The sequence below is a fragment of the Cheilinus undulatus genome, linkage group 3 (genome assembly GCF_018320785.1).
Source record: "Cheilinus undulatus linkage group 3, ASM1832078v1, whole genome shotgun sequence".
NCBI classification, from domain to species: domain Eukaryota; kingdom Metazoa; phylum Chordata; class Actinopteri; order Labriformes; family Labridae; genus Cheilinus; species Cheilinus undulatus.
This window is the reverse complement of record NC_054867.1, coordinates 31,326,228-31,342,031: the sequence shown is the minus strand read 5'-3', so window position 1 is coordinate 31,342,031 and position 15,804 is coordinate 31,326,228. Positions and strand designations below refer to the sequence as shown.

At 38.3% G+C, this 15,804-nt stretch overlaps 1 protein-coding gene across 1 annotated transcript in view; it reads right to left on the bottom strand.

The window, feature by feature from the left end:
• The window catches only part of bsnb (bassoon (presynaptic cytomatrix protein) b), a 108,956-nt gene that overhangs the window by 21,849 nt on the left and 71,303 nt on the right, over positions 1-15,804 (bottom strand). The window contains exon 4 of the mRNA XM_041782911.1: positions 1,303-2,088. Within this exon, the coding sequence (XP_041638845.1) occupies positions 1,303-2,088 (786 nt within the window). The remainder of the gene's footprint in view (positions 1-1,302; positions 2,089-15,804) is intronic.

Below are 15,804 nucleotides of genomic sequence, written 5' to 3'. Positions count from 1 at the left end.
CTCTCAGACTCAAACCACCAACAAATGCCATAATACATTGAAGAGCTTGAGTTAGAATTCAGAGCAGACGTATGGATACAAACATATTGCTCAAGGTAAAAGCTGTTTATGTCAAAGCTGAGCAATACAAATAAATATAAAGATAGGTACACTTGTACTAAAATGTTGTTTGGGCTTAATTATGTGTTTGTTGTGTCCTCTTTCTGCATTGCCTAGCTTTAGTGTAGGAACTCTGGTTGGGTTTTCCACTGACTGCTATTTTCTGTACATAGTATATCAGTTAGTGAAAAAACATAAAACAACCCTACTTAAAAACAAAACAAGTTTTTTAATCACTTAAAACATATATGACAAAAAAACGGGATAAAACCTGCCTCCTAATTAAAGTTTTCATGATTAGTTTGAGGGTATAGTATGATTTAGTAGTTTATCATGGTTTTATTTGGGTTGGGTTTGCCTTTCAAAGTAATGTACACATAGATGGATTAATACACTGACACAAAGAGTGAATTTAACAGACAATTGAACATACAAACATCTACAGACAAATGTCTTTAGTCACATGCTTGATTTCCATCTTTGTTGCATTCTCCACAGCATTCTTCGAACCATTGAAGAATTATGAACATGCTTAGAATGCTTAAATATTGTAACAAAGGGTCACATTAAACAAAAGGCTTGCTTTCATTACAACAAAATAAAAGTGTTCAAAACCAGTCATAGAAATTGGCTGAAGACAAAGAATGTCCACTAAGATGATGTTGAAGTAATGAAGATGATGTAAAGGATTACATGAAGATGGCAAGTATGAATATGACCATGAGAACTTCATTATTATGAGAAATAAAACTACCATAATGTGGAAAAAATAGGAAATAATCTTATACAGAGAAAACACATGCATAATTACTAGTATTACAGTAGTGATGATAGTAAAGTCTGGAAACAACCAGAATAAAACTTGAAAATAATGAACAATTAATAAAAAATTATAACAGATGGAGAAAAACTAACATGATTATAAAGGAGTAGAACAAAAACATTTTGGTTAACAGTCATAAAAATAAAAGACAAGCATATCAACTACAATAACAAAAATGATGAAAAGAAGGGTTAAATCAAGACTCAGATAAGGATATGATGATGACACCAAAAAGGATGTTTTATGACTGATAGAAAATAAATGGGGTTTGTTGATGGTGGTGGCAATGACACTGAACACAGAACATTTACTCAAATGGAGCCAAAGAAAAAAAAGGGTGGGAGAAACAGGTGAAGACGAAGAAGTTGCAGGTAGCTCACTTCATGGTGTCTTGACTTCTGTGCATCCTCAGTTATCTTCACGTCTTTAGGTGAGGTGTCAGTCTCTGACACTGCTTTCTTCGATGAGGTCTTGACATCTTCTTTTAGAGCTTTAGACGAGCCTTTAGTCTTCTCTTGGCTCTGCGGCTGTTTGCGGGCCTGGACGTTACCTGTGGGTTTAGACTGTGAGGGAGCTGCTTTTGATGGGGTAGGAGAGGCCTTAGCTTGGCTGGGTGCAGCTTTACCCGTTGAGGTTGAAGCCTTGGCACCAGGGGGGCCCTTAGCTGAGGGCTGGGCAGATCCTTTGGTCTGAGTCGGCCCTTTGGCCTGGCTTGGACCCTTTGTTTGGTTAGACTGAACAGGACCCTTACTTTGAGTCACAGGTTGGCTAGGACCTTTCACTTGTGGTCCCTTAGTCTGACCTGAGGGTTGTGTTGGACCCTTGACTTGGGGAGATTGCTGAGTGGAAGCCTTTGGTTGGGGAGGGGATTGGGTAGAGCTCTTGGTCTGAGCTGGACTGGGCCCCTTAGCAGTAGGGGTGGGCCCAGCCTGTTTCACAGGAGAGTGAGGGCCACTTACTTGGGGACCCGGTGTTTTCTGTTGTTGTTGAGGACCTGTGGGCCTAGGCCCAGAAAGTTGATTTGGCCCTTTTTGCTGAGGTGGTTGTTGACTGGCTGGAGCAGGGTGCCGGGGGGATCCAGGCTGTGGACCAGGAGCTGGAATATCTCCCAAGCTTCCTGACAGAGCCCTCTGCGTCTGGCAGTTTAAGCAGAGCCATTCTTTCTTCTGAAACACAAGCACAAAGAGACAGCAATCAGCAATGTAAAAAATCACTCCAAAGCAGTGGTTCTCAACTGGTAGGTGGAGACCCAAGAGCTCCAATGTGTGCCTGGAAAGAAATAGTGGCAAAAGTCAAGGATGTATGGACGCCCTACGGCCAAAGAAATATTTGCTGTATACTACATGTACACACACATCATGGCTGCCATGCATGTCCTGCATCTGTTTGATGTACGGCTGTGCATGGCCTTAAAAAGATTCACACAACAGTGGCTAAAAGTTTTGAATACAAACAGATCAACAAAGTTCACAACTCTGAACATGTGTATGAAGCACCATTGTAACTGCATAGAGACAAACACATCTGTCAAACCAGCTGCTGTCAGATCACTTCTGTTTTAGAAATCCATTTCCAAACCTGTAAAAACAACAAAAAGAAGATCTCTGTTTCAGTTTAACCACTGACCACAAAAACTGATGATTTTCAACTGAGTACATTTTTGACTGTTTGTATTTCTTTAGTTTTTCTATAAATTTGTATCTGCTGAGGAAATTTTGGCATAATGATGAAGATTTAACAAAGAAACACTCTCAGGACCTACTGTTCTCATCAGCTGCAGTAACGATCACATCTATGAACACAGTGGGATGAAAGTTACCATTTACCACAGCCACTAATTACACTAACACATCAAGAGGCAGCATCATGCTGTGGGGATACTTCTCAGCATCATGCCCTGAGAAGCTTTTAAAGGTAGAGAGTAAAATGAACCCAGAAAAATTGGAAAAATCCTGGAGGACAATCTTATTCAGTTACAAGAGAACTACAGCTTGGGAGAAGATTTATTTTCACGCAGGACAATGACCTGAAGCATACAGCGAAAGCTTCACAGAAGTGTTTTAAAGACAACAAGGCAAATGTTCCTGAGAGGCCGAGTCAAAGCCCAGACCTCAATCCAGTAGAGAATTTGTGGCTGGACTTAAAAGGGCTGTTCACGCTTGATCCCCGTGCAACTTGTCAGAACTTACATAGTTTTGCTAAGAAGAGTGGAGTAAAACTGCAGTGTCCAGATGTGCAAGTCTAATTGGGACATATCCACACAGACTCAGTGTTGTGATTGCAGCTAAATTCTGACTTGAAGGGGGTTAATTTTTATTTTTATATCTTTGTTGAAATCTTTTTTTTTTTTTTTTTTCATTTTGAGGTCTTGACTTACTTTTCTTGTTATTTTGGGATAACAAAAGATGGTGAGTTAATTTCCCAAGATTTCTAGAAAACAATCAGAATAGAAAGGTTATCACAGAAATCTGAGTATAATAAAATACATGGGTGTTTGTCCTCTTTGGCTAACTTATATGATGATGAGCTTTTTAAACGTGTGTTTGTCCTCTCTCAGATGCATTTTTGGCCATCTACAGTCCAAATTTTCCAAGTGTTTGGGTTGAGATTCCTCATTAAGGATGTAGAGGTGGGTCCTAAGGCCAGACTGTTTGAGATCTGCTGGTCTAAAAGCATCTAATAACAAAGCAGTATGGTTTGTGCAGAGATTGTCCTTTACATGCATAATAGAGTCTGCTGACAAAAAGCACAAAGGCTCTTACAATGTGAAGCTACTCATCTCATCAGACACTGACTCAGTGGCAGGGCAAACTAGCATAGAAAATGCCTATATAGATAAGTCAAACCTGGATTCTCTCAAGTACCAACACTAAGATGAACAATCAAAAAAAAACTATGTATATGGGCAGCGAATTTTTTAACAACACAAAGTTTGGATTCACATTGATGTTGACTTTGTTTTTAGCTCTATGAGACATATCATTTAGTTAATATTCACAGTGAATGATAAGCACAGAGATCTAAATGTATGTGTCTGTTGCTTTTAATTAAAGCAGAAGTTGTTTGGTTGTTAGCAAAGTGCCAAGAACTCAGTTAAGCATGTCTGAACAACTGAATATTTGAAAGCCTGTGCAAACAAGGCCTTTCATCTCTTTGTGAAGACTAAATCATTGACAACATTAAGCACTCTCAAAAAGGGCGCACAGCAAAAGAGTGCTAGCTGAATACAAATGAACACATCTGGTATTAGACTGATGGGGTGCAAGTGGTGCCAAACCTTTTACTCAGCCCACAGCAAACCTTCTATCTGTGAGATTATTTGTCCTTCACAGCCATCCTCCCTGTGCTCCATGCTTAGCGGCAGTTATAGATTGTGACACTGCTGAAACTAAGAAACAAAACCCATCAGAGGCAGGATATTAACATTAAAAGATTCAGTTTCAGGTCAATGCACCTGATCGATGAAACTGCTCAATGGAATGAAATGGTGATATTACGGATTATAAAGCTGGAAAGAGAGAAGGCAGCACCATGTTGGTAACACAGCCCTCTTTCTATGATAATCATCAGTGCCTTAGGCTGGGAAAAGGAGACTTCTTGTGCCACGGACTTGTACAATGAAAACAAACAACCTCTTAAATGGTCTGTTCAAGACAACCACCAGCCAAGTAAATCAGTTTTATATCATTTAAGGAGTCATACTGTCTGAATATAAATAACTTTAGCACTTTCCATTACAAAAAACACAAATGAGAGACAGAGAGATCATTTAGACAATGAGGAAACTGTATCTTAATTTAAAAACCAGATTGATGTTTGACAGACAAGCTCCCTATGACATGGATGAGCCTGTCTTCTTATTATTCACTTCAAACTAGCCTGTAAAAATAAATTCATCAGTGACTGTGAGAGTGGGAAATAGCTTTTGTGTACTTGTGTCTTCTCTGGAATCTCATAGAGGAGCTGTGGATACAGATCACAAGGGCTGTAGAAATTACTTCTTTCTGCAAAGCAATACAACATGGCATAGGTGCTTCTCAATTATTGTGACAAAACAGTCATTTGTTGTGTATTGATGTCACTGGTGTTGCACAGAATACTTAAATTTTAGTACTTCTTCTGTACTTTTTATTCAAAGTGGTCTAGTACTAGAATTTCCTGACATTCAGTAACAATTGTATGTCAAATACAATTACACTGAAAAATATATGTCAACTTCCAACAAGGCTGAATCTCCCATGGAGCTACTTTCCCATTAGAGCCGATGCTGATGGCAAACCAATGATGGACTTATTGGACCTGTTTGCTAGAGGTGCTACCAAACAGTGTTTAAGCAGAAACAAATCACTTTAAAAAGGATATTACGGGTTTTTTTTAGGTTGGGTTGTATGAGATACTTGGCAATAGTAGCGGCATTAGCCTCCAGAGATTTCAGTGTGACTAAAAATTGACCCATGTTGTGAATGTGAGTATGCCTAGTTGTCTGTCTCTATATGAAAAGTTAGCCAAAATTGTTTTTTAGCCCAATTTTACTTAAAACACAGAGAAACTGCACCTATCTGTTAAGCTGTATAGCCTAGCTTCCCCCAGCCCATCCTGTTTGAAGGTGAAACACTCACTGAAATCACCAGAGGCTAAAGCTACTGCTATTGCCAAGTACCTTATACAACCAAACTTCAAAAATACGGAAATATCTCTTTAAAGCTCACTAACCACCTCAGTTAAAAACACACAGACAACTCTAAGAAGTAAAAAGCATGGTAGGTTAGCAAATGAGCTAGCTGGCTGGATTGCTAGTAGGTTGATGCTGAGCTGCTAAATGATGTTAAACATAGCGTTAGCGCATCAGTCAATGGTCAGTAAAAAAAGGCACACTCATCAGAAGGCTGATAAAGATGCAGAAGAGGAGGATAAAAAATAGAGAGGGTGTGGGGTGATGGAGACAATAACAGAGGAGAATATTGATGGTTCTGCTTTAAGACTGGAAATTAAAGAATGTTTTTCCTAGTCTGCTACTGTTGCAAACCACAGACACCATGATGAGATACTTAATGTTTTAGTCTACCACCTCTGAGGTCTGCATAAAATTCCGATGCAGACATTTTTATTCACCCCAGAAGAGCACTTCAGTTTACAGCCTATCAAAGCACACAAATAGAGATAAAACAAACCGTCAAACAGACTTAGTCAGCAGCAGCACTGATCTGTTGTAAGGAGCCTGGTCATAATAATATCTCAACGATTTAAAATAACAACTCCAAATACATGTGAAACAAGTATGAAGCATTAGTAATAAAACACTGAGGTTTAGCAGGCTGCTGACAGTAGTGGCAGCCCCATTTCAGATGGAATAAAAGGGTGAATATCTGTTCTGTTGATGCTGAAGGAGAGAGCAGAGAGCTCAGCTCTTTACCTCTTTCCAACGATCCTGGAGCAGACTTTGATGACTTAATCAAGACTGCTGTTAGGACTTTCATTGATTTAGAAGTCTAGCACAGGGCGTAACTTAGAATCAAGACTATCAGGGCATGGATAGGTCATGCCCAATGTCCACGGGCAGCCTGTGGCTCCTTTCCTGCATGTATCTCCCCCTCTCTCTCATCCCTGTTTCCGACTCTAACCGCTGTCCTCCTCTCTAAACAAAAGCATAAAAAGCCAAAAGATAAAAGATAATTTTTTTTTAAAAAGTTATCCTTTTGTTTTTCTATTTGTTTTTTTCATACCAAGTGTTTAAAATGATGCAGTCTCTGCAATTTTAATAAGAGTGTGAGGAACAAAATGGGGAAAGGAGCCACAAATTTGGTTAGTTGACTCATTATACTTGGTATATTGGTAGTACTTATAATAAGACTTTTCCTGTGTCACTATGAATCACTTGTTGCTGAAATGTGCTATACAAATAAGCTTGTCTCGCCTTGCCTAGACTAGATTGTGTACATGGGACATGACCTAGCCAACCCCGTTATTCTTGCCTGACAAACAATGAAGGCAATAACAAGCACTTGCCTATTAAAGAATATGGCGATAGAGAAGTACTGGATAAGGAGTATAAAAGAGGTGGGTATACTTTGTATGCCTGTATAAACCCTGTCCTACACTCCTGCTAGTATCAAGGGATGCACAATATTGTTATTGGCAGATATTAGCTAACAAAGTATATTGTGTTGACATACATGAACATTTCTGCTGATATTTACTGTCATAAATATAAATCATGTATATCCACCTTAAATGTTGTCAGAATGTACATATGTACCACCTGGTATTGGTGGTTACCCTAGGGTGCCCTGAAAACTTCAGCTGCTTTTCCATCTGGTGGTTCAGATGATTGAGTACGTGTGGTATAGTTTGGTATGTTAAACTCCAGACTAGTTTTCATTTTCAGCGACACCTGTACCCTCACTTGTTGGGTAGACTGCTGATGTCATGTGAGATCACAGGAAGCGCGAGTCTCTGCTGTTCCAGCAAAGTTTGTAATGGTGACAGAAGTCAGTAGGGAGTAAGCATTAAACAGCTTTATTTCAGCTGAAAACTGCTGTGTTTCAATAACTGCATGTAGACCGCAGTCAGTACAGACCCTCAGCTGATGGAGTATGTTTGCAGAACGTTTTGAGTCAAAGTACATTAATAAAGCCACAAGATGAAGCTGGGCTATAACAGTAGATACATCAAGCATTTACTTAGTGATGAATTTGAGCTAAACCCCATTGTCCTTCCTCTTACCTTAAAGGAAAATAAAGATCTGAAACTTTGGCGAACAACAACACAGTAAAACAATATTGGTGAGAAGGGATGTAAGACAATGGATTAAGTTTTATAGCTTTATAAAGAGTCTCACAATTTCTGATTAACACAGCTGGTTTTATAAGGTAAAAGAAATCTTAAATCCTCTGCTAACAGATTGAATAAAGAAGCCTATGTAAAATAACCTGATTTTTATTTGGTTAAATACTTACCTTATTTTTGTGAACGTTTCATGAAGTGAACGTATCCATCGTTTCTGTTTATATGGTCTTATTTAAAAGTTGAAAGTTGTACCGTGAGAATTTGTCACATTAAAAATAAACTAAAGGTTTATCTGGTATTAAAATCAAACAAACAAGATTAAGTAAGGAATCCTGGATACGTTGATCTCATTTTAAAATAGGCTACAGCCCAGAGTGTTGCAAACAGATTTAACAACCAGAGAGCAATCTTATCCTGTTGTAAAAACAAGTAGATGAATCAATACAGAGAATCAACTGAAACAAAACTTCATCATTTCCATGGTCCAGGAAAAAGTATGGTCCTCTGTTGAGTCCAAATAGCCTGAATAGAAGCTTAATTAGTCTGTTTTTCTCCCGTTTTCACCTGCGTCAGAGCAGTCGTGTTGTGCACTGAAGGTAATGTCAGTGCAGACCTCTATTTTGTGTGTAGCTCCACCTTTTTGGGGCGGATAGGTAAGCTTGGTACCTCTACGGAAGGGTGCCAAAAAAGTGCTAACTTTTGATAATGGAAACACAAATAAATGTATACTGTGCCGTACCAAACTGAACCACTCAGTGGGAACGACCTACTTGAAGGAAGTGAACAACTACTGCCCTCTTCCCCACTCCTCTCTCAGCTCTACTTGGCTTAGACATTTGCTGGTCCTTACAATAAAAAGGTTTATACTTCTGGATTGGCATCAGCTGAAATGAGTTTGGAAATGGGGAAATTGAATATTGGCAAAAATCAAATATTGTACTTCCCTATTAGCATCATGAAGAAGTTTAAAATTCTTGTACTCTGCCAATCCTCCTTCATAATGGAAGAATGTTACCTAACCTGTCATGTCACCTCTACCTCGTGTTTGTTTTAAGTTCATGTGGCTTATTTTAAATATTAATACAAGACAAAATCTATCTGATCAATGAGAACCCTTATGCAACACAAGCGTTTCATTATGCAGCTCCCTTTTGTTTAAAAATGATGTGTTTTAATTTCATGACTAGTATGAACATGTATAGGAACTCTGGACAGTTACATAAAACGTTAGTATAATGAATAAGAGCCAGGCAGACAGTTTAGATGTTTCAAGTAAGTTGAGACCAGAGTGAATAATTATACCACTTTTACCGAACCAATTACTTTGAATGATATTCTTAAACACATAAACTGTCAAAACCTGACTGGATATAAAGACGTGCAGCCCACTGTGGCTATATTTGAATTCTAAATGCAATATTTAATGATGCTTTTCTCCTGTTCCAGATAAAACCATTCTCAATGTACCTAAATCCTAAAGGAATGGTTTTTTAATCTGAGATCACCAAGCATGGATGGTGCCATTGGCATGCCAAACAGACAGACTTGCTTTGTTTTCATCTCTCTCAAGTGCTCTACTGAGAAGCTATATATAAACAGGTACTGTTCTGTCAGAGCTAACCATCTGTGCCGACTCTATCACAAGGAAAATCATACAATACAACGCTGCGTAGAAATGTCAGAGACAAGGGTATATGCACAGAGAAAAGCACTGATGTGTGAACACAGTATATCACAGAAAAAACCCTCATTATCTATAAATAGACCATTAGTTCTTACTCACTTTAACTTAAAGCTGCATCAAACATGCTTATTTTAGTATCCAGGCTAGTTCATATAGCAGTATTTAATCAGAGAGCTAAATTAGACACTGATAAACATTTTTCCTGTTTGGATGGTGACTCTTACATCCTGCCATTTTGGCACATGCCAAACTTTCCTCTTTGCTCCTGAATCAGCATAACATCTCTGCGTGGGTGAGAGGGAGAGAGGAGCAAGTCCAAAACAGAACTGGGAGTAGCAAATTATTCATGTAGAGTGCTTTAGCTTGTAGAGCAATAAGCGATGTGGGCTGTGCTTCCCACCTTTATACCAACTCTGTGTGGAGAAAACCAAGTCTGGATTAACGACTGAGGCGCTGCTTTTCTGAGACAGTCCTTTAATGCAGCCTGAAAACAGAGCGTCCAATCGCTACTGTTTAACTGCCCTCTGAAGAACAGCAGCTCAACAGCTCAATACAGAGACAGTACCGCTACTGCAAAGACTACAGATGAGACAGATAATGAAACCTCTCTTCCTACTGAAAATCATTAGTTTTGAAACATTATTTTGCACTTATGAAACTGACTTTGCTCTGCTTTGTAGCTATGTTGGTTTTTAATCATTCCCTGGACGTGTGTTTGGCACATTTGTTTGGCTGCAGCACGCTTGCTTTGTTAGTGAGATCATCTTGTTAGAGAGCTGGTAACCTCATTAAATGGCAGGAGGTTAGCTTGTCTGCTCAGTGGAGATTGTTTTTATCCTTGGCTGTGAACTGTGACTCAGATTCAGCTGACAGGACTACACACTGGTTGTAATCTATCAATTACATTTGAACCATTGGCTGCTCTTTAAGCAAGGTGACATGGAGCGAGTCAGTAAAAGGTGGGTTTCAGTTCGGAGTTGTTATTTCTTGCAGAAAATAGTCCAAACACTGGGACTGAACCATCATACTCCCCTCATTATTTGCTGTCATTGTTGCAACAGGGTTTTTATTACTGCTCATACTTTCACAAACCAATTTTATCACCTCACTTTTGAATCAAACCATTTTGAACCGACTGATCCCTTCAATAAAACTAGAACCACACTGTCTATACTAATTTCAGCAGTTTTACCTTCATAAGAGTTACAGCTTTTGTTTGTGTGTCATCTGTCTGAAAGAATGAATATCTCTGAGAGCTTACTGTGCTGCAGCCTGATGATACACAGGAAGAATGAGAAAACACCAAAATTAAGACTCTTGGAGAGAAACAGTTCAACGTGAGTATGCCAAAATGTTCTGATTTTTGGATGCATTTTTAAACCTTTAGAATCTGTGTTAAAGTTAAAAAAAAAAAAAAAAAAAAAAACAAAGTATGTGAACCCTTTGGGATTTCTTGGATTTCTGCATAAATTGGTCATAAAATGTGTTCTGATCTTCATCTAAGTCACAACAATAGACAAACATAGTCTGCCTAAACTAATACCGCACAAAAAATGATAAGTTTTCATGTTTTTATTGAACAAAACATGTAAACATTCACAGTGCAGGGTGGAAAAAGTATGTGAAACCCTTGGCTAATGACTTCTCCAAGAGCTAATTGGAGCCAAGAGTCAGCCAACCTGGAGTCCAATCAATGTGATGAGATTGGATGTGTTGGTTAAAGCTGCCCTGCCCTATAAAAACACACACCAGTTTTGAGTTTGCTGTTCTCAAGAAGCATTGCCTGATGTGAATCATGCCTCTCACAAAAGAGCTCTCAGAAGACCTACGATCAAGAATTGTTGACTTGCATGAAGCTGGAAAGGGTTACAAAAGTATCTCTAAAAGCCTTGATGTTCATGTGTCCATGGTAAGACAGACTGTCTACAAATGGAGAAAGTCCAGCATTGTTGCTACTCTCCCTAGGCGTGGTCGTCCTGTAAAGTTAACTGCAAGAGCACAGCACAGAATGCTCAATGAGGTGATGAAGAATCCTAGAGTGTCAGCTAAAGACTTACAGAAATCTCTGGCCCATGCTAACATTTGTGTTGACAAATCTACAATAAGTAAAACATTAAACAAGAATGGAGTTCATGGGAGCACACCACAGAGGAAGCCACTGCTGTCCAAAACAAACATTGCTGTACGTTTGAAGTTTGCAAAAGAGCACCTGGATGTTCCACAGCACTACTGGCAAAATAGTGGACAGATGAAACCAAAATTGAGTTGTTTGGAAGGAACACACATCACTATGTGTGGAGGAAAAAAAGGCACAGCACAACAACATCAAAACCTCATCCCAACTGTGAAATATGGTGGAGGGGACAGCATGGTTTGGGGCTGCTTTGCTGCCTCAGTGCCTGGATGGATTGCTGTCATTGACGGAAAAAGGAATTCCCAAGTTTATCAAGACATTTTGCAGGAAAACTTAAGACCATCTGTCCACCAAGTGAAGCTCAACAGAGGATGGGTGATGCAACAGGACAATGACTCAAAGCATAGAAGTAAATCAACAACAGAATGGCTTCAACAGAAGAAAATACGCCTTCAGGAGTGGCCCAGTCAGAGTCCTGACCTCAACCCGATTGAGATGCTGTGGCATGACCTCAAGAGAGCGATTCACACCAGACATCCGAAAAATATTGCTGAACTGAAACAGTTTTGTAAAGAGGAATGGTCCAAAATTCCTCCTGACTGTTGTGCAGGTCTGATCTGCAACTACAGGAAACATTTGGTTGAGGTTATTGCTGCCAAAGGAGGGTCAACCAGTTATTAAATCCAAAGGTTCACATACTTTTTCCACCCTGCACTGTGAATGTTTACATGTTTTGTTCAATAAAAACATGAAAACATATCATGTTTTGTGCGGTATTAGTTTAAGAAGACTGTGTTTGTCTATTGTTGTGACTTAGATGAAAGTCAGAACACATTTTATGACCAATTTATGCAGAAATCCAAGAAATCCCAAAGGGTTCACATACTTTTTCTTGCAACTGTAGCTACTGTAGTTTGTTAGCTGTATTTTTTGCTACATTAGCTGCATTAGAGTGTTTACATAGAGGAGATTTTTTCTTTACTTATGGTATGTTAACCCTCACCATTACATTTATCCTAACCCTAACAGGAAGTTTAATCCAATTTAATTTTCAAGTTTAGCATTTTTTCTGTCTTGACAGAGGCAGCATTTCACAGAAGTCGTCTGTAAGAGGCTGAGATCTGTGGTCGGCAGCCAGACTGTCTTGGATACATCAGCTGTAAAATTTGGCAGGAATTTTCATATCTATAAATATGGGTATTTACAGTTTTAGGCTAATATCTACTGATAACAATACCTAAAGCATGCAGATTTTATTGATACTAACAAGTATATTGATAGCAGCCTGCCATATCGAGACTACTTCATTTAAACGTTTTGGATTTTTCTGAACATGGTGGTATATTTTTCAACTTTATTAAATGTTCTCATATGAATTGGTGCAGGCCAGATAAATGGCTCTAGTGGCTGTATTGTAGACATACATTATTTGAAGAGCTAATTTTTGTTGTGTGCCAGAGGATTACCATTACCATTAGTAATAGTAAATAATAAATAAACAAATATATATGTAAATAGTATTTTTTGTATTAAAAGAAGAAATGTTAGCACATAGGATAAACTTAAATCACGCAGTAGGTGGAAAAATTCAGGCATTTGGCCCTTGGCTTGGATTTCTTGGCATATTTTGGCCCTTTACAACCCTGTTGTATAGGGCAGGCAATTTATTTCTGTTTAAAGATGAGTTCTGCAAATTCAAAATCAGGAGATACATCCCTCGTGAAATGGTGCAATGGTGCAAAAACTGCTTTCCTTTAAATTCTGCAGTAAATATTACAGCATAAACCCAGCTCAGCCATACAGTCAGTGTTTGGTATGTGACGCAACAGCAGACCTTGTTTTTTCCCCCTCTTCAGTTGACAGGGTACTATGAGGAGAGCAGAGCAGAGCTGTAAGTGAGTGAACCTGAGTGTGCCACAGGAGACAAATGTAGAAAGTGTGAACACTGACAGTGAAGTGAGCTCAGTGCCGGAAAAGCTGCCCTTTCACTGTCAAAATAATGAGATTGAACACTGCAGGTTACCAGGAGGAAAAGGTCAGAGAGATTGATCCCTTTCTCATAGATTGATCCCAGTCTCAGAGGAACCTGCTGAGACATTACAGCCCTGATCACTCACACACTATTGGAGAGTGTATCTACACGACTGCACATGTAGCTGACCATGTGATTGCAAGTGTGTTCAGGTGGACTTATGTAAAGCTTAAACTATGTATATCAATCACAGCCTGCGAAACTATTGAAGCTGAAACAAGTCTGTGAATAACAAATCAAAAACACCTGGGGCTGGAAATTTGATTAAGAAATGTAGTTTCCTGAATTAAAACACGACCATGTTTGCTTTCCCTGAATTTAAAGTGGCCTGAAATTGCCAAATGGAGCAGGACAACCAAACACTCAAAGCAGCAGATTGACACCAGGCTATAAAAGGTGCTTTTGAAGCACAACAACCATGAAGTATAAGAAACTTACAGGCATGCATTCACAGAGACGGAGAAACAAACTGTAAAAGCCCTGCAGAATGGCCTCTCATTTAAAACTGTTTTCTTTCCTGTTGCTGCCATTCATCAATGCATTACACACATCCACAAGTACAAGACTCCCCATGAGATATCATCCATAGAAAACTGTGGAAAAGAGTGAATTATTAAACCTGTTTACAGCCTCAAACTTTTACTCAATTAAAGTGATTTTTCAGCACTCTCTTGTGGGCTACAACTGTTGATTTTTAGTCATTTTGAGTTGTGAAATTCCCTCTCTGTATAACCTTAGAATGTACAGATACACTGCTTTAACATCACTAGCAGGCATATCAGCCCTGTTCACACACACCGGCTGATGGCAAACAATTTGGGCTTGAACTGCCCAGTGGCCAGTGTTTGTCTGTTGTGGTGTATCAGTTTAATGCTGCTAGTACATCTACTGCTGATTTAGAGAAGAGAGAAGAACTGTTTTTTTTTTTTTTTAACATGGGTATCAGCATCAGTCCTGATTTCAACAACGTGTGCATTTCTACTTTTATTGCTTTTAGACTTCTAGAGAGTTTAACTGTGCCGCAGATAAGCTAGACACAACCTACCGTCATGTACTACAAAGTTATGATCTGTTGGACAACCTTATAGTTTGAAAGTATTTTTTCAAGGTGATTTAGTAATGCCTGCTTTTTTATATCTAATTCTTAAAAAAAAAGACTAGGGAAGCACAGAAAATAGCTATAGCACTTTATGTTAGTGTGTCCCAATTATCGTATTTTACAGTTTAAAGGGTTATTAGCTAGTAATTTCTCAAGAATAAGGTGGTAATTACCTACTAATAAGTCGGCATTTTACTAGGTATTAACCCCCTAACCCTAACCTAACCCTGACCCTACTAATTTTGCAATGATTCTCTGGTAATTAGATGGTATTTTACCAAGTAATTTCTTATATATATGATGAAAAGTAGCTTGACAACTACCAGGTAACTTCCTTATTTTGGCCTGCTAAATTTGAGTGAGTTCTTCCTTAATAATGCTTTAAGTAATTTTTAGGGTTAGGGTTAGGGTTAGGGTAAAATGCCCCCTTGTTACCAGAGAATTGCCAGAATATTACAAGGAATTACTTGATAATTAATGCATAACTACTGAGTAAACACTTTCTTGAAATTACCACCTTTCTGAGCTATTACTTCTAAAAATGCCAACTTATCAATGGATAATTACAGCCCTATTCTTAAGAAATTACTAGATAATAACTTATAAAATTACTAGGTAATTAGGACTCATTAAAATTTAGTGTTAACAAAAGCAATTTTATAGTAATCACAAGGGATGCACGATAGTTAATTGTCATATGGGCTGATATAAACATTTCTGTAGATATTTATAACCAGTCAGCTGAACACACTGCCCATGTAATGGAAACCACTAGCACCAATTGGATGGACCCCTGCTTAATTAGGTCAGTCAGTCTAAGTGGGTGAAATTATATTGACCATTATTAATTTATAAATCAATAAAAGGGTAAAACATCAAAGGAATTGAAGATTTTTTATATGAATATGAACAATTATTCTATACAAACAAGCATACATTTTACACCATCCCACACAATTTTCATGCAGGGAGATGGAACTCAATTTTTTTGTCTGCAACCAACAAAGTTACATTTGTAGATTTAGTATTCTTTTTTTTTTTTTTATTTACTTTGGATACAATTGATTAAAGCTAAAACAACTGTGTAAGTAGGGTTTTTTTAAATCACATTTCAAATCAGTATTATATCCAAAAAAAAAGTTCAGCA